Source organism: Oreochromis aureus, linkage group 15 (genome assembly GCF_013358895.1).
Source record: "Oreochromis aureus strain Israel breed Guangdong linkage group 15, ZZ_aureus, whole genome shotgun sequence".
Taxonomy (NCBI): domain Eukaryota; kingdom Metazoa; phylum Chordata; class Actinopteri; order Cichliformes; family Cichlidae; genus Oreochromis; species Oreochromis aureus.
The window spans coordinates 37,507,656-37,528,829 of NC_052956.1; the positions used below are offsets into that span (position 1 = coordinate 37,507,656).

Genomic DNA, 21,174 nt, shown 5'->3' on the forward strand with positions numbered 1-21,174 from the left:
AGTGTTTGTTGTCCTCACTTAGGTCAACATCTGTTGTGTTCAAATGTGCTACACAAATAAACTTGACTTGAAAAATGTATTTGTATAGCAAATACGTTTCCTATATTTAAATCTAAATGTATGGTTTAGGATTAAGTCTGTGTTGGTCACAATGGCAGCTCTTGGGAAATAAACTGCCACACCGTCCCCTATATTTTGTTTACCTGCATCTTTATGTTGCTGCATTAGGTTCGATTTTTGTTTTCTCATTAGTAATGTTGGCATACAGTAAATATTAAGCAATTACTGTAAATCAGCCGCATGCTGTAATTGTAGAAAGAAAATCAATTTTGTACTTGTACAGGCTGCACCGGATTTTAAGCCGTATGCGTTTCACTTGTAATATGAGATATTTACACAGAAATATTACACGTGAGGATTTTTAACGTTTAATTTAATCCGTAAGGTAACATAAACGTTATGGTAACAATCAAAAATACATACTGCAAATGCTTTTTTTCCTCGAACAGCGCCTGTAACACGGCTACCTGTAAGTATACGTACGTATCAGTAACACACAAATTACGTTGCTTATGGTTTTTTTACGGAACAGTGCACAAACAACATTACAACGTCTCTTAACAACCGGTAAAAATATAGACTGTATATATACTACTTATCATTTTGATTGGTCTACTGTTACCAGGCAAAATGTTTTTGGCCGCATGGAAAAAATATGCATTAGCTGAACATCAGTATAAGCCGCAGTGTTCACAGTGTGGGAAAAAGTAGCAGCTTATGACCCGAAAACTACGGTACTTCAAGTCTGAAAGCAGTCAGTGTACACATAAGTCAAACTTCAATGAAACTTTTATGTGCATTTCCTTAGTTTGATTTAGAGATGAGCACGAGATTTGTTTCAATTTTTGTTGAAAACGTCTCTTAATTATTAAATAAATTAATTTCTTAAACTTGTATTTACTAATCTCCAAGCAGACTGAAGGTATCATTTATGAAACATATAAAATTAAACGCACTCATATAGAAAGAGTAGGAAACTTCTATATTGTTCGTTTATTTCAATTACATTTTCTCTACGTATATAATCTTTTGAAAAGAATCCGTCCCTGTGTGATCAAAATACAAAACTCTTTATTTCCCCAAACAGTTAAAGAAAAAATATTGTTACATGGAAAATATGTGAGTTGAGGTCTGGGCCAGGTGCGTGGGTGCTGCATTTACTTATTTACTGCAGGAATAATGTCATTAGCGTGGCCTAGAGCCTGCCTGAGGCTCTGGTCAGATCTGGTCAAACTCAGGCACGGCAACAAAACAACAGAGACACTGTTACCTAACACGATATATATTTATTTATTTTTAAAGTAAGAAAGCGGGTCAACCTCATTAAGCTGTAATAATAGCCTTGATGTGAGCACTTACAGCCTATTTGTATGAGATGCTGTTTTCTGCTTTTACCAAGATTCACTAGGAAATGCCACCAAAAGTACGTTTCCTGATTCAGTATAAACGGTTTAGTCCAAACAACGAGGTCCTACAGTCACAAACAGTAAAAATAAAATGGCAAAACAGGACAACAGAAAGCAACTGTACTGCATTCACAAACGTCATTAAGTCTAAGTGACAGTATTTTAGGCTTGCAAACGGCAAAACTGTAGACTTGAAACAAATTCCTCTACTCTCTGCCAGTATGATGCTAATAAGGTCAACATGTTCGCTAAATTGATGAACTCAAACCTTAACTCGTGCTGAGGACACCTAAGTCAGTTTCTAGAACACAAACTGTAAACAGAGTTTCTGCTGTTGTTCAGTGTGACCGTACGACCAGCTAGGCTCCACCTGTGTTCAATTAAGAGGCCTTCAAGACACCAAACACTTCACTGAAATTAAGCAGCATTATTACAAATCAGAAAACCTGCACACATTCAAATGTGTGATTTCACTGGCAGGTAGGTATACAGACAAAACCTTAACCCTATTAAAACTGTCATCGATATGTGTGACTGTGTCAGGTCTTTGCTAGACTTTTTCCCGTTTCTTAATGACATGACTTTCAGATACTGTTCATCTGGTGTAGGTCGTTTTTCAGGCTTGCCACTTCTTTTATTCTCCACTTGTCCAGTTTCCTCAAATTTTTTAAGGACACATTGTACAACACACTGAGATTTGGCTCAGCTTGTTGGGAGTTATCATGTTGGTGCAAAAATACCAGTTTAAGCCTGTCAAACTGTGTTATCGTTTTCAATTGTTATAGATTCAAATCAAGAAATGGGGAGGAAAAGATGTGTTCTTGCAACAGGCTGCTGCCTAAAACAAAGAAAAACTGGAAAACCATCTCTCAAGACAAATTACATCTGGCTCCTTGGAAGCAAAATATAAGCAAATGAGAGGTGGCTCAAAACCGCGGTTTTCAACAAAACCGCTGCTTCTTCCTGGGATTCAGATATCATCTTTGTCACTTTTTCAAAGCGGTTCGCACATTAACAGTGTCACTTTAACCCTGTGTGGAAAACAAAAGACGAGGTCGTAGTAGAGACTCAAGTAGCAGCACGTTTACCTCTCGAGGGGACACAAAAGCACGTAACACCTTTCCCCTAAACAGAACGAGTGTTTAGGAACCTTGTCATTAATTAACAGCTTTCCATTGTGCAATTGTATTTCTCGCCTACTCTCAAAGGACAGAGAATACATAGATCTGTTTTTAAGACATGTAATGACCTGCATGCTACACGTACAAAGGGAACATGCAACATGGTTTTCATGTCCTCATGAAATCTTTATGTTATGCTACTCTACTGTAGCATCAGTGTGGCGTAACCTGCACCTAAATTAATAAAATAACATAAGGACCTCAAAAACATATTGCATTTCTCATATGCGCTGATGAAACATTTTCATATTCAGGCTGTGTACAGGAAAGCGTAATAGTGCTGACAATTTCCTCCATGAATTCTCTTTTGAAAACAGCAACAAATTTGACATAACGTCCATCCTTCACACTTGTGCCATTAATCAGAAGCTTCTTTGTCTGCTGCTTATCTCGCCCAGTGATGAGGGCTGTTTTTCAGAGAAACAGTTACATCAAAGACTGGTGCCTAGAAAATAACCCTGCTGTAGCTTTGTGCATCACATACTCTCACCCCCACCTCTCCCAAAACTACCACATTATGCCCTTTCTAGATAAAAGCATTCTTTAAATAGAAATGTGTGACCACTTGGGCACACAGAGCAGACGTGCAACACATGGTTGATCAATAAGCGCTTTAAGGACACGATCTCCAGCGAGATTTTATGTGTTATTTGAATTATTCGCTTTAAAGTTTGAGCAGTCCAAAAATTAGACAGTTGGAGCGAACGACATCTCTTAAAATTACTTAAAGGCTCATCTCTTTAAGCTTTCACCGCAACAACTGCCATCACCAACCATCACGCTGAACACGCTTCAGCTTCATCCCTCTTTTTCATGTTAGGATAAATTTAAACTGGAATACGGAGTAACGTTGAAAACATTTGAAAAATGTAAGCTGTTCTCTATTGTTGATCTCTACTGCATGCCCCATGCTGCACACCCATTGAAGTGATCCACAACAGTGCACAACAGAAGAGATCTCTGCCCACAGTCAGCACCCACACAGGAGGCACCGGTATGGACAGTAATGACAGAGCACATCCTTCCTTCCTCACTCCCCAGGGCCTCTGCAGCATGCCACGTGCATGTTCGATACCTGCCCAACCTGCTTTTTTCCAGCTGCGCACCAGCAAATTAAAGAAGTGAGTGACTGAGTTTATTTAAAGCTCGGTACGCCAGAGAACTAACACAGACTTTTCTGACATATCGTCACCCGTCAGCAACAGCTTGCAGCTCTATATGTGAAACATGATCTGTTATGTACATTTCTCTCCTCAAGCAAAGGAACAAAGTCATAACTGAGGGGACGGTTGCTGTCAGAAAGGATAAGAACTAAAGGGACTAAATGGGATAAAATGTTCCACGTCTTACTTTCAGGCATGATGTGATGCATAGCTACAGACAGAAAGAAGATGGCGTCGCTGTAATAGGCTCCGGAGCCAGCGCTGAAATGCTTCTGCATGGCTTCCACAATAGGGAAGAGCTTCTGAGTCAGAGCCACGACGTCATGAAACACCACCTGCAGGAATATATGAACAAAATTGAGTCATGAAAGAAAGCTGAGAAAATAATATTGTTTTCAACAACTGGTGCAGCTTGAGGCCACTGTCCGGATTGGACAGGTTTAGTGAGCTCATCACCGTTAACTTCCCCCGCTTACCGTGTCGGTAACCGTCTACTCAAATGTTTATGTCATACTGAAATCCATTTACAGCACACTAAGCTATTTGGACTAAATTATGACAAATACTTGAAGCAGTGAGCAATGCTGAGCTACGCACTGTGATAAGGATCAGGGGTGCATGGGATATTTTCTAAACAGAAGATCTGGACTTGAGCTAATGTGAAGTAAAGTATGGAAGAACCTGCCTGTTAGCATGACCCAATGAAGTAACGCTGACTCCACTATGGAAATTCTCTGTAAACTCAAGGCTCACAAGTTCTGCTGAAATCTTTCCGTTTTGGTGATTTCAGTTCATACGATGGCTGAAAACAGCTGCACCAGTCCACGACCCAAATTCCATTAAGTGCTGCCTTCTTATGTCCAAGTTTCCCTTCATGCTGCCTCTGAGAGCTTCAAATCCCACAACATCTTGTACAGTAGATATCTCTACAGATTAGGGCAAGAGGATTTAAAAAAATACACTAAGTAGTGATTATCATTAAAGTGTTCTTGCAGTAGGAAAAATAAGTAAGTCGATTTGGGCTGGGCTACTTTCTGTTAAGGCCAGACACGTGTCATTGTGGCAAGAAAAAGTCTTAACCCACTGTGATTAGCGAGACTTGTGCATTGATTACTGCAGGGTTAGATGACGTGCATAGAGGTTTTTAAAGTAGAATAGTAAGCAGAGCCTTCAGATATCAGGTCCTTTTTTCTCTCTTTTTAAAAAAATTGAAACGGGCTCCCAGTTTGGATTTAGGAAACATGCACTCTCTTATAAGATTAGACTTAAAATGATCCTCTTTGATAACGGATATAGTTAGGACTGCATCAGGTGACCCTGAACCATCCCTTAGTTATACTGCAAGACTTAGGAAGCTAGGGGACTTGAGGGCTTTACTCACCTCTTTTCTCTCTCTTTGTGGTCATACTTTTGCATTTTATCATGATTAAGGATTAAATGATTCAATTAGCAATTTTGGCTCTCTCCCATGATGTCCTGTTAGAGGTTTCTTCCTGTTAAAAGGGAGTCTTTACTTCCTATTGTTGCCAATTGCTTGCTCAGAGTCTCCCCTGATTGTTGGGGTTTTCTATTCTTTCTAATATTGTAGGATCTTTACCCTATAATATAAAAAACCTTGAGGCGACTGTTGTTGTGAATTGACGATATAAATAAAACTGAAACCTTAAAGCTTCAGGCTGAACATTTCATCTGTCGATAACTTGCCGTTTTAAAGCTGAACAGAGCAAAACAAGGACAGGACTGAGCAAATAAATAATACATCCTAAGGTAGCCCTGCCCTAAAGATTCCCCCATCATGATTTACAGTTACATTTACATTGAATACGACATGAAAGTATTGACTGAGACCTTAAATCTATCAGCATTCACTGAGGTCACAGATTAAAGGAGCCGTATGGTGTTTTTCCCACTAAAGGAATTAAAGGTTTAACTGTTTTCAACAAACAGATGATATCTGATGACCTCCCCTGTACCCTTAAAGACGAGCGCTGACACCACAGCATACATCAAAGATGTAATCTTAGTCCATTCGTATAGTTGCTGGGTTTTTTAAAAGGGTAGCTGCATAGAGAGAGACCACCCTCACTAACTTCTGATGCTAACCCAGTCACTTTGTTCTATCAGCAGTCTTGAAATATGAGAGAAGCCACTCAGTTTAGGCTACGTCCACACTAATGCGTTTTCGTTTGAAAACGCATCGTTTTCTCTCCGTTTTGGCCTCCCGTCCACACTGAGACGGCGTTTTCACTGATGGAAAACGCAGCGTTTTGAAAATGCATACATTTGGAAACGGTGCTTTCACGTCACAGTGTGGACAGCAAAAACGCAGACTTTCTAAAACAATGACACATGTTAGTCATATGATGCAGTCATGTGACCAATTAAACTAAGATAGCGGAGGGCATTATACAGCAAAAAGATTCATATCAGTCTGTAGATGCTCCAGATAGCTTTTCTTCAAATTCTTTAATTCTCACTCGCTTTTGCAACTTTGTACTTTTGTGTTACTCGCAGCAACAACTCCACCTCATTGTTAGTCCATTTAAAAAAACTCGGTGCTTTTCCTCAACATTCTGCCGCGACGTTTCAAAGAGCCGGAAAGTAAATAAGCGGCAGACAGATATGAGGCAGGTCGGATCTTCTTGTGTTTCACGCATGCGCAGGACTGGAACGTAAGCGTTTTTGGCCGTTTCAATGTGGACGCACAACTCTGTGAAAACGACTGAAAACGCTAGTGTGGATGAGGAAGCGTCTTCAGATGAAAACGCCGTTTTCAAATCTATCCGGGCTCGTGTGGACGTAGCCTTAGAGGGCCGAGAGGCTTTCAGGAGGTAAAGAGTTAAGGGATTAAATGTATTGTTCAGGTGGATTTGTGAAGAAAAGGAAAGAAAAAGGTCATAAAAAGTCCCAGGTAATCTGTATTGGTACAGGGAAACCTTATCAATTCCCAGTGCAGGCTTATGTGAAAGCATTAAAATACTGTGTCCTGGTTTAATGAACAGTAGTTATTTTTGCAACACACCCAGTTCCAACTTTCAAAGCCCCAAAAACTTCACACTGTTGTGCATGTTTATTCTGACACTCGTACTCATAAAATCTTACCTGTGGCACATAAATGGAAAGCCAGAGAGTTTTCACTTTTGTTTAACCGACAAAAACCAGGCAGAGAAACTTGAGCACATCATTCGAGCTCTGATGTTTTAAAATATCAGTTGATCGAGTAATATTAGCAGTGGACTTGAAAGGCTGGACATGTTTGGCAGCCGCCGTGTTGCTTTTGAAGGCGTGCCAGGACTGAGCAAAAGTTCCTTTTTTGACTTCTGTGGCCTGACTTGAGCAGCGCTCCCTTCAGAGAGCAGAGAGTTTGAAAAGATTCAGACTTTGCGCTTACTTAATGAGCAATAACATGTTTTTGAATGAAAAGCTACAGAAATTATGAATATATGTAACCTAAAAATGGAGGATGGATGCTTACAAAGTGGATTTGATAATGTGGACGCAAAAGTCTCTGTCAGCATGACATTAACTTCAGGAATCTCCAGGAATATGAGACATTAACCTCGTCCTTGAACCTGAACTTTAAAGGATAAATAGAAATCAGTGACCTCAAAAAGCCTTCTTGAGTTTTATTAAATCTATTTTATGCGTTGATCTTGTGTTTCCTAGATCATCCTGAGCGACTTATTGTTGCCTTTTATGCCCTCTTATCAGCTGCAGAATACTCGCAGATTGTACGATGGCTCCGACACAAAAACACCGCCATTAGGAAGCAGATATTAACCCAGGAATTATATCACAACACTGCTTAATTCCTGCGAGCTGTTAGCACTGCATGACACACTGCTCAAGTGAGTTCCATGAAATATGGTTAGGGAGTAAAGTGCGTAACCTCTAGGCAGCGTGACTCTGCAGTCTCTCTGTTGCAAATGTCAAGTGGGTCATTTAATGTGCTGCTGCTGGGAAGCAATGTAGCCTAAAATACATACTTATCTAATCCTCGTGCTCCTTAAAGTTAAATCATTAACAGGAATGAGCCTCAAGATGAGCAGACAAAGATGTCAACACTGCCCTTGTCAGACCCCGAGGAGTCTCTGTCCCATCTAAACTGCTGGTATACGTTTCTCTAAGCAGGAGAGACAGCGGCTGTGCTCGCGTCGGTGACGGCAGAAGGCTGTTTTAGGATTCATGATCTAGAAACATGTTTGGTTTTTTTTAAATCGGTGGAATGATATTATGAGACTCATGAAAAAAAAAAAGACTTTGAATTTATGGAGCGTGTAACTTAGATTTAAAAAAAAAAAAACAACAACAAAAAGCACTGTCAAGATGTGTTTACGTCAGACTAAAGGTGAGGGGGTCTGCAGTACAGAAAGCTGCTGTGGGTCATTTAGCATCTGAGATCATACTGAGAGGAAACCAGGGGAGAGAGGAGCATGAAGCATACGTGGCAAGCCAGAGATGTTTGAGATAATTACAGATTTGGGGAAGAGGTGGCTGGCCTGAAAATCTGTGCACAGCAGATGAACAGTATCTGAAAGTCATGTCTAAAAGGGAAAAAAGACAAAGCAGAAAAGACCTGAAACAGGACCTGAGAGATGGATCTGGTGCTTAGTCGATCCATCTACTGTTTACTAAAGCCTGATCACAAACAGTCTCAGTGGAAGGGTGGCTGTCAAGAAGCCGTTTGTGATGAAGGGAACAGGAGGAAAAGGCTGAAATACGTCAAATTACACAAGAACTGGACTGAAAACCAGGAGGTCAGGAAAGAGGTACAACAGTGGAGCTGCATTTCAAGCAGTGGTTTTGGGGATGTTGTCAAAAAGTGATGAAATCATGAATGCAGAAAACTACAGTCAGACTTTGCTCCACCATTCAAAATCATCTGTGAAGCGTCAGATTGGCAACTTCATTTTTCAGCATGACAATGATCCCCAACACACTGCCAATGTAATAAAAGCAAACATGGAGTGAAAAACACATCAGTTGTCGATTGGCCTCCACAGAGCCCGGACCTTAACATTATTGAAGCAGTGTGGGGTCATCTTGACAGAGAACAGAACAAAGAAGAACTTTGAATGTCCTTTAAGAAGCCTGGAGAGCTATTCCTGAAGTCTACTTACAGAAATGGGAAGAAAACTCACCCAAGAGAGTTCAGGCTGTTTTGAAGATCAAACAAATACTGACTTTCAAGTTAATTAGAATTGTTTTTCCCTTCTATGCTGCATTTCCATGTGTGTTTCCACATGTTTCAATGAATCCGTGCACCCATTTTCCTAGCAAAATATAAAGATATGAGTGGTGGCTCAAGACTTTTGCACAGAACTGTATATCTAGAGTAAGAAGGACATAATTGTGACAGAAATAGTAGATGTGAAAGGAAAGAAAATACCCAGAAGTCAGGTTTAGCATTTCCGCACCAACACAGAGGAACTCTTGTCTGACCAAGTCCCTGCTAATGCTTTAAGCAAATATAACCCAAAATGTGTTTTTGACACAACATTTTTTTAATATTCATGCAGCAGTCCTCTGAGGACTTAGCTCTGCATAGTAAAACTTGTCCACTAGAAAAGTCTGAGTACGGTCTGATTGCAAAAGAATCAACTGAACGGGATCCGATCCAACCTGCAGCCACTAAACTGCCAAGATGCCAAGCTGAGCAGATCCCTGACCAATCCCAGCAGGAATGCGATCAGCAAAAGAGCAGTGGAACATCCACAGCAGATGTTTTATAAGATGAGACATTCCTGAGAAAGGAGGCCCTGCCTGTCGAGGAAGATCTGAAAAGGGAGATTGTAGTTTGTAAGCCAGTTTACGACGGTGTGCTCTTCTAGAAATACTAAATAGGAGAAAGTGGGTAAGATATGCATGTAACAGAAAGAGCACAAGAGGGGGGAAATAATCCTGTTTTTTGGCAGGAAAAACACAATAAGGGAGGGATATTCCCATGTGTGAGGCATCAGCTTGGCAGGAAAACACTGCCCCCCTGTGTTTCAACTGTAAATAGCAAGTACAGCCAATGTGTTTCTTAAACGGAAGGATTTTTGACTAAAAGGTCAAGTAGCTTCACGGGAAGTACGTATCAAAGGAAAAAGCATGCCAGCTCTATTCAGTGATTAGTCAAGGTGTTACAAAAGTTAGACACTTCTATCAGAAGCTCCCTTTTTTTTAAAAAAATTATCCTTCTCACTCATTCAGTGCAAAAATATAAATACCTTCCCAGAAACTGTGTGTGGATCATGAGCATTTTGGGCTCTAAAAATAGGATCTGTTACCCACAAGAAGAATTTACATAAACATATTTTTTGCCCATCTTATCTCTCCCTATTAGAAATACAGATATCTTAGAAATATAAATCAAGCTGAACACACTTAGTCTGTCAAGTGTTTAACTGCATAAATCACTTACTCCTTTGTTTTGTTATTAACGAACTAATATGTCAAAATAAATATATACTTGGTAAGAACACTAATAAATAAGTTAACAGCATTTACTGGAGTCAGTGTCAAGAAATACCTCGTATTTAAACGTTGCATCAAGGAAAAGCTCCTGCAGCATCCTCTTGCCCAGTTCTTGGCTGGCCTGGTCACTCACAAAGTGGAGAACCAACACCTCTCCTTCCAAGAAGTGTCCGTGTTTCACCATGGACAGCATGGCCACTCGGAATTTATCCTGCAAGCTCCGGCTCTTGTCCACTTTGGTGAACATCATTAGCACGTGGTACTGTTGGTAACCAGCTTCAGTGTCCGCTTTCCTGGACGTCAAAGCGTCGCCGTCTCCTTCTACACCTCGCTCTTCCCCTCCTTGCTCCTTTGGCTCGTCCGGGTGTGAGAGCCTGGTGTCCATGGTGAGGTCTGCATCGTTTCTGTTGGTGTTGTGACTGGCCTGGGTCTGCTTGATCCTCTTTGTGGTGCTGGAGAAATTCTGCCTCTCTGAGCCAAAGTAGTAAAAAGCTACAACAGCGAGTGCAGCAGCCAGGAGAAGCACCAGCTGATAGGACCTGAATGTACTGATCCTACCCATGATTCTGGCTACTACCCTTAAGAAGCCCATACCTCCCTGCTGGCGTCATGAGAACGGGAGCGCGAGTGGGAAAATTTTCACCATTTCATGTTCTTTGACTTCATAGATTTTCCACATTCTCCTGCAAGAGTAACAAAAACAAACATCTGCTTTAGTTTTAAGCTTTGGTGTGTACCATGAAACTAAATATCAGCCAAATCTAAGTGAAGCATTACGATTGATGATCTATTCTGGCTAAGCCATTAAAAGATGTTACTTCCATGGTCTTATAAATTCATCTTTGAATGTTTTTCCTTTTAATTCAATTCAATTTTTATTTATATAGCGCCAAATCACAACAACAGTCGCCTCAAGGCGCTTGAGCACTGCTATTCCGATCCTGGGATACGCAACAAGATCCGGAGTAGAGTCCAGGGGCTAGAGGCGTTTGCTTTGGCTGTGTGTTGGGCGGCATTCCTTCCTTTTAATGTTATTGCCATCCTTAGTTGACAAAACAGCTGATTTATTATATTTCAATATTATTAGCCCCCTGAAAAGCTCACCATACCACAAACCACTGTTGTGCTTTAACTTTGTAATGCTCAATGCTCAAACTGAGGCTTATCTTCCAATGTGACACAACAGTATGAAAAGTTTAGCAAAGGTTTGAGCTGTCCGTTGAGAAAGCATCACGCCAAAAACAAACAAAATCAGTTTAGAATTTAGAAAAAGAATTGTTTATGCCCACAAAGCAGGAGATGGATACACAAAGTTATTGCAGTGTTTTCAAGTGTGAAGAAACAGAAAAGTGAGAAGTTGCATCAAAAAATTCAAAGAGAGTCACAGAGTACAGAACAAGCCTGGCAGCCTGTGAAAGGTTTCAAAGACTCTGGAAAGAAAACAAGCGAGAGATGTGTCTAAAGACCCCAGAACAGCTGCCAAGGCATGAGTGAATGACTTAGCCAGTTGGGAATTGTATTCTCAAAGAAGAAAATCAGCAGAACCCTGCAAAGAAATTGGACTGCAAGGTTAAAGATTAAGAAAAACTTGACTTCGGATGAACAGATATCTTTAAGACAGACTGAAGTGTACTAAGAATAACCGAAGAAAGATTATGCATATTACAAGCATGTCAGATGTGAAGAAACTAGAGCACCGAAGTAAACATTACAGGCTGGTCTGCACAAAGCCTGTGGGTTGAACTGAAGACCAAAGTCCATGCCAAAAGACCACCAAAATCTAGAGATTCACCAAAGAGAAGAATAGGCTGGGATTGTTGAAAACTACAACACACTATTACCACCAAAAAAAGACTATTATCATCAAAGGGGCTATTAATTTTGACCCCGGTAGTTGTTTGTTAAAGTAAGATCATGTAGACATCCCAAATAAAACTAGGATGCTTGGAAAATCTGCTAAAAATTCCTTGTCCTGTTTAACAGCACTTAGGAAATACTTAAAAAGGCAAAATCTTTCATATAGAGGCTAATAATGATGTGCTCATCTATGAAAGTGTCTTGATTTTAACATGTTATTCTTTGGATCAGTGCATTACATAAAGAAAATAAATCAAATTAAATATTGTTGTTGGGCAAACAGTGATTATATTCAATATAAACACCAACTCTAACCCCAATGATACAAAACAAAACACAGAAGTGCATCCACTTGCCTGTCTCATGCTCTTGATCTCTGTGGTTCAACCTTATCAGCTTATCCAGGGAGTAAGCTGTCCTGAGATCCCCTCGGTTTATGTGGCAGCTTCTGTCTCATTTACTAAATTTCCTCCTCACGTTTTGAAAGATAAAACTAAGACAAACACTACGGAAATCTGTTGACATCCCGCCTAAAACGGATGCTAAGCTAGCCAGCAACGTGCCTAGATGTGGGTCGTTGAGTAGCCCCTACAGCGATGATTATTCAGTACACATATCAAGGGAATTAATCAGGGTTTGCTTGTTAAAATTTTCGCCGTATATGCGCAAATCGCTGTCGTCTGAAAACGATTTGTGTATAATAGCGTCGTTTAGGGTAAGGAGGTAAGAGAATGCACTAACATCAGATGGAGAAGCCACCAGCTAACAGCCTAGCAACAGAATCATGTGACACAACCTTAAACACACCCACCTGGTTTCAGCCGTATTCCGACTCGTGTTGCCTTTATGTGGTGTAGGAAAAAATACAGCTATTTACTCTCCAGCGCATTTCTCTGGTTTCAGGTTTATGAAACACTATTTCATTTATTTTACAGAACATTAGTCAAATCAAGTTTATTTATATATCACATTAAAGCATAACAGACTTTGAGAATTACCTCAAAATGTTTAATTTCGAGATAGGCATCAATACATTTGTGGGCACTACATTAGATTCCACCTTCAAAACCAAAGTGCCGGAATTTTATTAGTAACACAGTGCATTCCACTACGATCAATATAATTTTAGCCAATCTCTTGAAAAGATCAAACGTACGGCATATATTTTTGACTGTGTGGATTTGAGAAAATCCAAAATAAATTAAAACTTGTGCACCCCCATTCTTATTTTTTTTTTGTTATAAAAGGACAGTTCAAATAGGTCATTACAAGCCCAAAAATGATTATGAAATTAATGCCCATGATGAGTGTATATTAACTTGTGACGACTGTACATGGAGGAAAAATTCTTAAGTACGAGTCTACAAACAGTACCTGAACTACCCAAAGCAACCTCACGACAGTTTGGGCAGTGGCATTGTTGTTCCGTGCTCACTGTCGTAGGGCTGTCCGGAGGAAAAAACAAAGCAAAAAAACAGCTACCATCTATCTTTGGGGAAGATGCTAGCTTTTGCGGTCGCTTGATGTTTTTGTAGTTGTGAACGTTTACAGTTTTTGTCTTTTCTGTTTAAGATTCGGGGACGCTGCTAGCACATAGCTAGCTCGACTATAGCACTCACAAAAATGAATTCCAACACGCACGTAATCCAGGTGACAAACGTTTCACCGAGTACGACGTCCGAACAAATGAGGACTCTGTTTGGATTCCTCGGAACCATAGAGGAGCTCAAACTGTTCCCGCCCGAGTGAGTATTGTGAATTATGACCTGGTAAATTGTCCTCTCCTCCATAATCCATGGCGGCTCACGCGGGGCTCTTGCTGAGGCCTACAGCATCGAGCAGGCCTCGCTGCACGGTAGTGCTAATGCTAATGCTCCCGCGTCTTTAGTGAACGTAGCAGCACTTGCTTCTCTCAAATTAGATATGCATGTATTTAAAAATGCTTCAATTCTTCATCCATACGCATCTGCTGATTATCACATTTGTCTATTAAGCAATCAAAAAAAATTTGGTAATCGTTTGTGTAAGTCGGTTATCTAACACATACACAGTAGGGAGCTATACATCCTGTTTATCGAGTTATCTGTATTCTCTCTGTCAGAAAATAAAGTAATAAAAATATACACGGGAGAAATAAGCATGAATGGCTTAATTTTAATAATCACCAGAGTTGCTCCTAATTATTTTGATTTCAAGTGGGACTTATGTGGCAGCTTTTCGTATAAAATGAGCTGTTGATTAGCATCCTAAACGAGCGACAGTGCAAAAGAGCAACTAATTATGACTCTTAAGGTTAGGGGGAGCAGTGGGAAATTTGGTTGCACGCCTGGTTGAGCTAAATTGGAATATTTCCTTAGGTGCATGCTTTGTTTAGATCCACAGAGGACAATAATGAGCTACAGTACACACTGCACAGTGTTTTCTTACCTTAATTCTCTCTGTGTTGTGTTTTCTCTGTTGAATTACACGTGGCTACTGGACAGGTATGAAATAATCAAGAAGGTGATTTTCCGGGTAGATGTAGTTGTAACTGTTTGAAAGTTTAATCGCCACCAGTTTTATACCAGTATTTAGTTTTATTCTCATACTATGGTGCTAAAGAGTGCAACAAGATCAGAAATGGCTGAAGAAAAAGGTTGTGTGTCACCTCTGGATGATACTGTGTTGTACTATGCAGAGAACAAGAGTCACTTCTGTGCTTATATAATTAGCTTTCTTGTCCCTGTGGACGCAGACAGAGTATGAAGAAGGCATGTTGTCTCTCCTTGTTTGTATTCTTTGCACAACATATCTGTATTTTCTTCCAGTGACTCTCCCTTGCCTGTGACTTCACGTGTCTGTTTTGTAAAATTCCTTGAGGCTGAGTCCGTGGGAGTTTCCCAACACCTGACGAACACAGTCTTCGTGGACAGAGCCTTGATTGTGGTCCCTTTCGCTGAAGGTGGGTGTCTGTTTTATTCCTTTGGCTGTGGTCATCTCTGAACGTACGTCATAATGCGTAGGTGTATTTGTTAGACTTGCAAACACTAGAGACATTGAGGTTTGTCTTTTTCCTACTGCCATGAAAAAGCAGCTAAGCTTTTCAGTGCTTGGCATTTCTAGGTATGTAAAAGGGAAATGTACATTTGTGTCTGTGTCTTACAATCTAGCTGTAAACTTCTCTCTCTGTTATTTGTGTTGTGGTTTTCATAGTGGACAAGTCATTTGCAGAGAGCCCCTTCCTTGCTGGCTGAAAGTGGTCCTCTGATGCCATCAGGAGATTAGAAAAAATAATGGCACCAGGCTCGCAAGCCCCTTCTCTCTCTTGTTCTGCAGTAAAATATTAACTTTATTTTTTTTTCCTCTCTGTTCAAGGCATCTTTTCTTGAAAAAAAAAAAAAAAAGAAAAAAAAATAGCCTCACAACTGCTTAATCAAATTAGGGGATTTTGGAGGGTACGGGGTGCAGGGAAATCTAATTTCTTCACATGTTGAAAGGATTTTAATATTCTCAGATACAATGTGTGTCATGTAGTAGACATTCACCAAATAAGGGATACCCCGAGCAAGTAGAATAGTGTCAAGGCAATCCAAACATATCTGAACCATTTCTGATCCTCTGTTTATATTTTAACCTTCTGCGATCTGTCCACCAATGGTCATGTCCAGATGTCCAAATTTGGCAGCAATGTGTCATTAATGTTGTCTGGGATACTGTGAAAAGGCTTGTGAAAGCCATCAGATCCACAGTGACGTAGCAGTAAATGCTCTGCACGTACACACAGGTGTTTTGGTTATTGGTTGATTTGACCATGTTTTTAGGATCGGCTTGGTGGGGCTGTGATGGTTGGATCCGCAAACTCCAGGCCAGTAGATGCAAGAAAACCAGGATAAGAGTTAGGGTGAAGCTCCTGAAAACTGGTCTGATCAGCCTAATAAGAGAAAACACCTGTGTGGATGTTGAATCTATCCCCTTCAAACACACAAGTCTCCAAACTGAACTGACTTTCTTTTTTTTTTTTAATGTACATTTCTTTAGCTGGAAATTTATCACACAGAAGGAAAAAATGAATAGCGGATCAAGATTTGGGTCGGTTTCCTTTTGTTAACACTGATCAGACTGGAAACCAATAAAAGAAAAAGAAAATGTTCGGGACATCCCTACACCAGCACAAAGCATGCGAAATAGAAGAACTAATCAGCTGTGCATGCTAGACTAGATTTTTGAAGGTGTTTGCCATCATCTGAGTTTTGGCCAGCGGGTGTTGTGGCAGTTAATTCTAATTTGGCTTTTGGTCATAATAAGCACAGAAACTGCCCTCGGCATTTACTTGCTTTATTTCCCAAAGCCTTGTATTATTGTTATTACTATATTATTATTATCATTATTATCATCATTATTATTATTATTATTATTATTATTACACTGTAAATTTGCATTCCCAAACTTTCACTAACACAAGAGATAATTATGGTATTAAGCCTCTTGATGTTGCCGTAAAAAATGCATTTTTATTAACTTAATTTTTTAAATTGACCCTCTCCAAACATGACTCTGAACGAGTTGAGTGAATCTCACGTTTAACAGTGGTGTTTCTTTTGTTGTTGTGTTTTACAGTTCTTTTTCCTGGTTCAGCCAGCCCTATTTACCAGGCCCTGCTGAAAATGCCACCAACAGTTTTGTCTTCTGCAGCCTTATCCTGTTTCTCAAGTGTCCTTTCTGTTGTGTGGGTGGGTGTGCGTGGGTGCATGTCTCCCCCCTCTCTCTCTCTCTCTCCCTCTCTCCCTCCCTCCCTCTCTCCTCCCTTCATAATGTAAAGAAACATGTCAGATTAAAAAATAGCCTGTTTTCAGATTGCACAGCCATGGATGATCATCTCATGAGATTTTTTTTTTTCTGTCATTTTTACCGTTTGGTTCTCTTCAGCTTTGGGAATATTTTTCTTATCACTACCTTTGCAATAGCCTGTAATTGTTCAGTGTAGATTATTGTTTATTTATTATATTTTTTTGTGACATACTGCTAAAACCTGTCAGTACTGTATTTGATTAGCAGTACTTTACCTGGTTGTTAAGTGTTTGGTTTTTTTTTTGTGGTGGGGTTGTACAAAAAAAACAAAAAGAGAGAGAACCCACCAGAAAAAGGCTAGAAAAGGTCAAATGAGTAAGCCTTTTCTGTTTTTTGTATTGGTAATGGTAAGTGATGTTGAAATGTACCCTTGTGTCTACACCCAAATCATGAACTTTGTTTTCTGTATCTCAATGTTTTTGTGTGCTTTATAGCGAAGCAGCCGGCGCGAGTCGCTTGTTCATAAAACATCTAATGAAAGTTGAGAGCACATCCCACGGGACAACTGGCTGTGCTTGCTTACGTTTGGTTCATGACTTAAAAAACAAGTACAGGTGATAAAATCTTGGCAGTGTTGACCACAGTGTGTATTGTGACTTTGAAACTTATAGCTGCTAATCCTACAATCATATTCACAACAAAGCAAAACAGCAACAACAACAACAAAAGTCAGGGATCAAGATTTACAGACAAGACAAAAAAAAGTGGATTTTTGTTTTTCATTTTTTTACTACAGTGTAGTTAGACTGAGGTGGCTTGTCTGCAAGTCTTGTCTGAGTGTTGTCGACGTCGTCTTGGAAGATGTACTGAGATGTTCTTGGTTTTTCCTCCAGGAGTCATTCCCGATGAATCTAAAGCTATGTCGCTGCTGGCTCCAGCCAATGCTGTGGCAGGAATGATGCCTGGTGGAGGCCTTCTCCCGACACCGAATCCTCTGGCATCTGTGAGTTTTTACATTTTCACATAACGTATCATACAATAATATTTAACTGTTATTTAAAAAGGGGAAGAGGGGAAAAAGAGATTTGCAATATTTTAGATGTTGATGATTTTCTAAAACCGCTCCTAAATTCTCTGCAGCCATCAGTCAAAATTTAACTTTGAAATGGGCATGAATCTCCCTTATTGCAATAAAAGAACACACAGCAGACTTTTTTTTTTTTTGTTCTTCTTGGTGGGGATATTTGGTAACATTGATGTCTAAAAGCACAGTAATTCATTCAAACTAAAGAAGCTGGTGGTGGTTTAGAGTTAGTAATGCTACTATTTGATCAGATTTACTTACTGGACCACAGATTTTGACTAGCAGGAGCTTGGAGCCTGCTGAACACACTTTTCTCTGATCCATCACAAAGCCTCAGGCCCATTTGCAAGCACTCCTCTTCTTTCTAAAGCACAATTCTCTGGAAATAATAAAAACGATACATCTAAAAGTATCCTATTAAAAAATCCCCCCTCCAAAACATTACATAAATAAAGCGTGCTATGCTTTTTACCTCTACAATATATTCTAGTGTCTATGCCCGACATTTCAGATGGGAGCGACACCATTTGGAGGTCTTGGAGCTCCTAGCATTGAGCAGATGGCTGCTATGGGAATGCCCGGACCGAACATGAACCCCCAGGTGAGGATCAGTTACCTTCATAGCAGCGTTTAAGTTCAAGCAAAAAGTTCTTAGTTCTTAAAATAATAGTAATGTCCTCGTCTTCCTTTCTTTCCAGGCTCTTTCCGCAGATTTCCTGAAGCTCATGCAGTCCATGGATCCCAAGTAAGAAAAGTGCAGACACAGACAGGTTGTGCAGTCCAGTCAGCATACATATTTATTTGAGCAGTGTCTAAATAATTGATGCCACTTGCAGATTGAACCTTGCGGCCGGATTGAACTTGAGTCCGGGGCTGAAGGCTGACGCATCGAATAAGGAGATTGAAGAGGCCATGAAGAGAGTCCGAGAGGCCCAGTCTCTTATTTCTGCAGCTATTGAACCAGGAAGTGAGTGCGGTTTCAAAGCACGCTTCAAATAAAACTGTACCAGAAATACTTGCTTCATATAGGTTACGTGTTATCGGAAATTACTTCTCAGTTTACCTGTTTATTGATGTTTAGAGAGCAGTCAGTAAATGTATACTACATGTATAACGGTGTCTTTACTGTTGCAGGTAAGAAAGATGACAAGCGCAAACATTCCCGCTCCCGTTCGCGTTCACGGCGTAGACGAACCAGATCTCGTTCCAGACACAGGTAAAGACGCGTCTATGGCAATGTCGGGACAAGCCTTTTGGTTTCATAATTAGTTTTTTTTTTTTAAAAATATATATTAATTGTTTGTAAATGTGCTGCTGCTTATTTTGAGCAGACGTTCGAAGAGCAGATCTCGGCGTAGGTCTCATTCAAGGAGCCGGAGGAGGTCCAAGAGCCCACGGAGGAGGAGGTCCTACTCCCGGGATAGAAGCCGTCGCAGTAGATCTAGGTCAGCAGCACTGCTGTTATCCTGTTTCATTCAAAGTGTGCTTGGAGACCGGAGGTTGATCATTTCGAAACAAAATATTTTTGAGCTTTTTTTTTTTTTTTTTTTTATGTTGGCAGTGGGCAGCTCCAAGTTCTGAGACTTTTCAGGCATGAAAATGTTTGGTAATGTTTTTGTTTGCTTTCATCTCGTACAGAGACAGGAGGAAGGAGGAGAAATCCAAGAAAAGATCCAAGACTCCCCCCAAAAGCTACAGCAGCGCCAGGAGGTCTCGGAGCATTACTCGGTGAGGAGTCTTGATAATATGATGAAATGCAGGTCAGCCAGTTTACAGTGTGAAAGACCAGAAGCTGTAACTCTTATATAGACAGCAGAAAATCAAGTAAGTCCTGAATAAATGATGAGGATGTTTTTTATGAACGTTACTTATTTTACTCCTTTGTGTGTCTCAGGAGACACAGGCGAAGTCGCAGTGCTTCTCGCTCCCCTAAGAGAAGGGTCTCCAGGTCTCCGTCCCCCAGACGGTGAGCTTTCTCCATCTGATGTACAATGAAGTTAAGTTCATTTTGAGTGCCACAGTTTAAAAAATGTTTTTGTTAACTTTACAGCCACAAGAAAGAAAAAAAGAAGGACAAGGACCGTGAGAAGGAAAGGGACAGAGACAGGAGGGAGGACAGGGACCGCAGCAGAGACGAACGAGAGCGCTCCAACAGTAAGAAAAAAAAGAGCAAAGACAAAGAACGAGATCGGGACCGCAAGTCCGATAGCGAGAAAGGAGATGTGAAGGTATGTAGAGCAGGGCACTGTTTAGAGACAGGTGGCTGGATGCATTACTCTGCTCGTCATTAACGTGATTAAATGTGGCACAGGTGACTCGGGACTACGATGAGGAGGAGCAAGGTTATGACAGCGAAAAAGGAGAGGAGGACGACGAGAGGAAGACCGACTCTGACTCCGTCTCGTCCCCGAAAAGCCAGGAGGAGATGGAGAGATCTGAGGGCCAAATCCCCAAAAAGTCCAAACTGAATGGAGATGATCACCACCAGGAAGACATGGAGATGAGCGACTAACAACGTCCAAACCAGATAGCATCGTCTTTTCACTGTCCTTTTTATATTTTTAATATAGGCCACGATATGTCTGTGCCTGATCGCTCAAAGTTAAACAGATTTTGTCTCAACTGTAGAAACACTGCAAAGGAGGGCAGGCGGTGGGGTGTACGGAGGGGAGGGGGCGGCAGAATTTTTGTAAAGATATAAGAAACAATTACTGAAATATGAAGAACATGAAACTTGGTTTTAAATTGTCATTGCTGTACTTTTTAAAGATTTTGTTATTGTTGGAGTTTTTGTCTTTCTGACAGTAAAATACGCAGCGTTTTCCTCTAAAAACGCAGCATCTGTAAATATTTTACTGGTCAGGACTTCGTCCTCATTCAGTCTGCTCGTTGTTTACCACTCACCGTTTTATTTTTTCCAAACGAACCATTTGCTTTAACTGTGTAACGCACCCAGCTGTGTTTCATCTCTACTGACCTATTTACAACCCTTTATTGTACATTGTAGATTGAAATGTGTTGTGACAATGAAATATGTTGTCTGCAATAGAATTTCCAAAGGACACAAATAAATTGGGGTAAACTGTCAACTTGCGCCACAAGGGTCCTTTTCTTGAAAAATAGTTTCTACAATGGGATTTATTCTGTGGTTATGTTCTGGGTGCCTGGCAACTGTTAACCTTCACTCAGGTGTTGTC

The 21,174-nt window shown here is 40.4% G+C and overlaps 2 protein-coding genes across 7 annotated transcripts in view; one reads left to right on the top strand and one right to left on the bottom strand.

Annotated features, from left to right (window-relative positions):
* xxylt1 (xyloside xylosyltransferase 1) overlaps positions 1-12,938 on the bottom strand; it is a 28,843-nt gene extending 15,905 nt beyond the window's left edge. The window contains exons 1-3 of the mRNA XM_031758157.2: positions 12,483-12,938; positions 10,325-10,952; positions 3,998-4,145 (exon numbers count right to left, since the gene is read on the bottom strand). Of these exons, the coding sequence (XP_031614017.1) occupies positions 3,998-4,145; positions 10,325-10,861 (685 nt within the window). The 5' untranslated portion in view covers positions 10,862-10,952; positions 12,483-12,938. The remainder of the gene's footprint in view (positions 1-3,997; positions 4,146-10,324; positions 10,953-12,482) is intronic.
* Positions 12,939-13,505: 567 nt separating this feature from the next.
* LOC116334669 (serine/arginine-rich splicing factor 11) lies at positions 13,506-21,066 on the top strand. Of its 6 annotated transcripts, none has more exons than XM_031758150.2 (12): positions 13,506-13,871; positions 14,934-15,067; positions 17,787-17,896; positions 18,468-18,578; positions 18,676-18,722; positions 18,814-18,944; positions 19,112-19,193; positions 19,309-19,422; positions 19,616-19,705; positions 19,872-19,943; positions 20,028-20,205; positions 20,289-21,066. In XM_031758150.2, the coding sequence occupies exons 1-12, from the start codon at positions 13,750-13,752 to the stop codon at positions 20,487-20,489; spliced, it is 1,392 nt and encodes a 463-aa protein (XP_031614010.1). In that variant the 5' UTR covers positions 13,506-13,749; the 3' UTR covers positions 20,490-21,066. The 6 variants fall into 6 exon arrangements, with proteins under 6 accessions (XP_031614010.1, XP_031614011.1, XP_039454651.1 ...); XM_031758151.2 differs by having other exon boundaries at positions 13,507-13,871; positions 18,489-18,578; XM_039598717.1 differs by adding an exon at positions 17,388-17,507 and having other exon boundaries at positions 13,509-15,067.
* Positions 21,067-21,174: the final 108 nt, after the last annotated feature.

What these genes read in the sequence shown, in the direction of transcription:
- LOC116334669 (XM_031758150.2), top strand. Translation starts at nt 13,750, where the DNA reads ATGAATTCCAACACGCACGTAATCCAGGTGACAAACGTTTCACCGAGT. An exon ending in TGCAGCTATTGAACCAGGAA is followed by an intron (nt 18,945 to 19,111) that starts GTGAGTGCGGTT and finishes TTACTGTTGCAG; the next exon opens with GTAAGAAAGATGACAAGCGC. An exon ending in AGGTCTCGGAGCATTACTCG is followed by an intron (nt 19,706 to 19,871) that starts GTGAGGAGTCTT and finishes TGTGTGTCTCAG; the next exon opens with GAGACACAGGCGAAGTCGCA.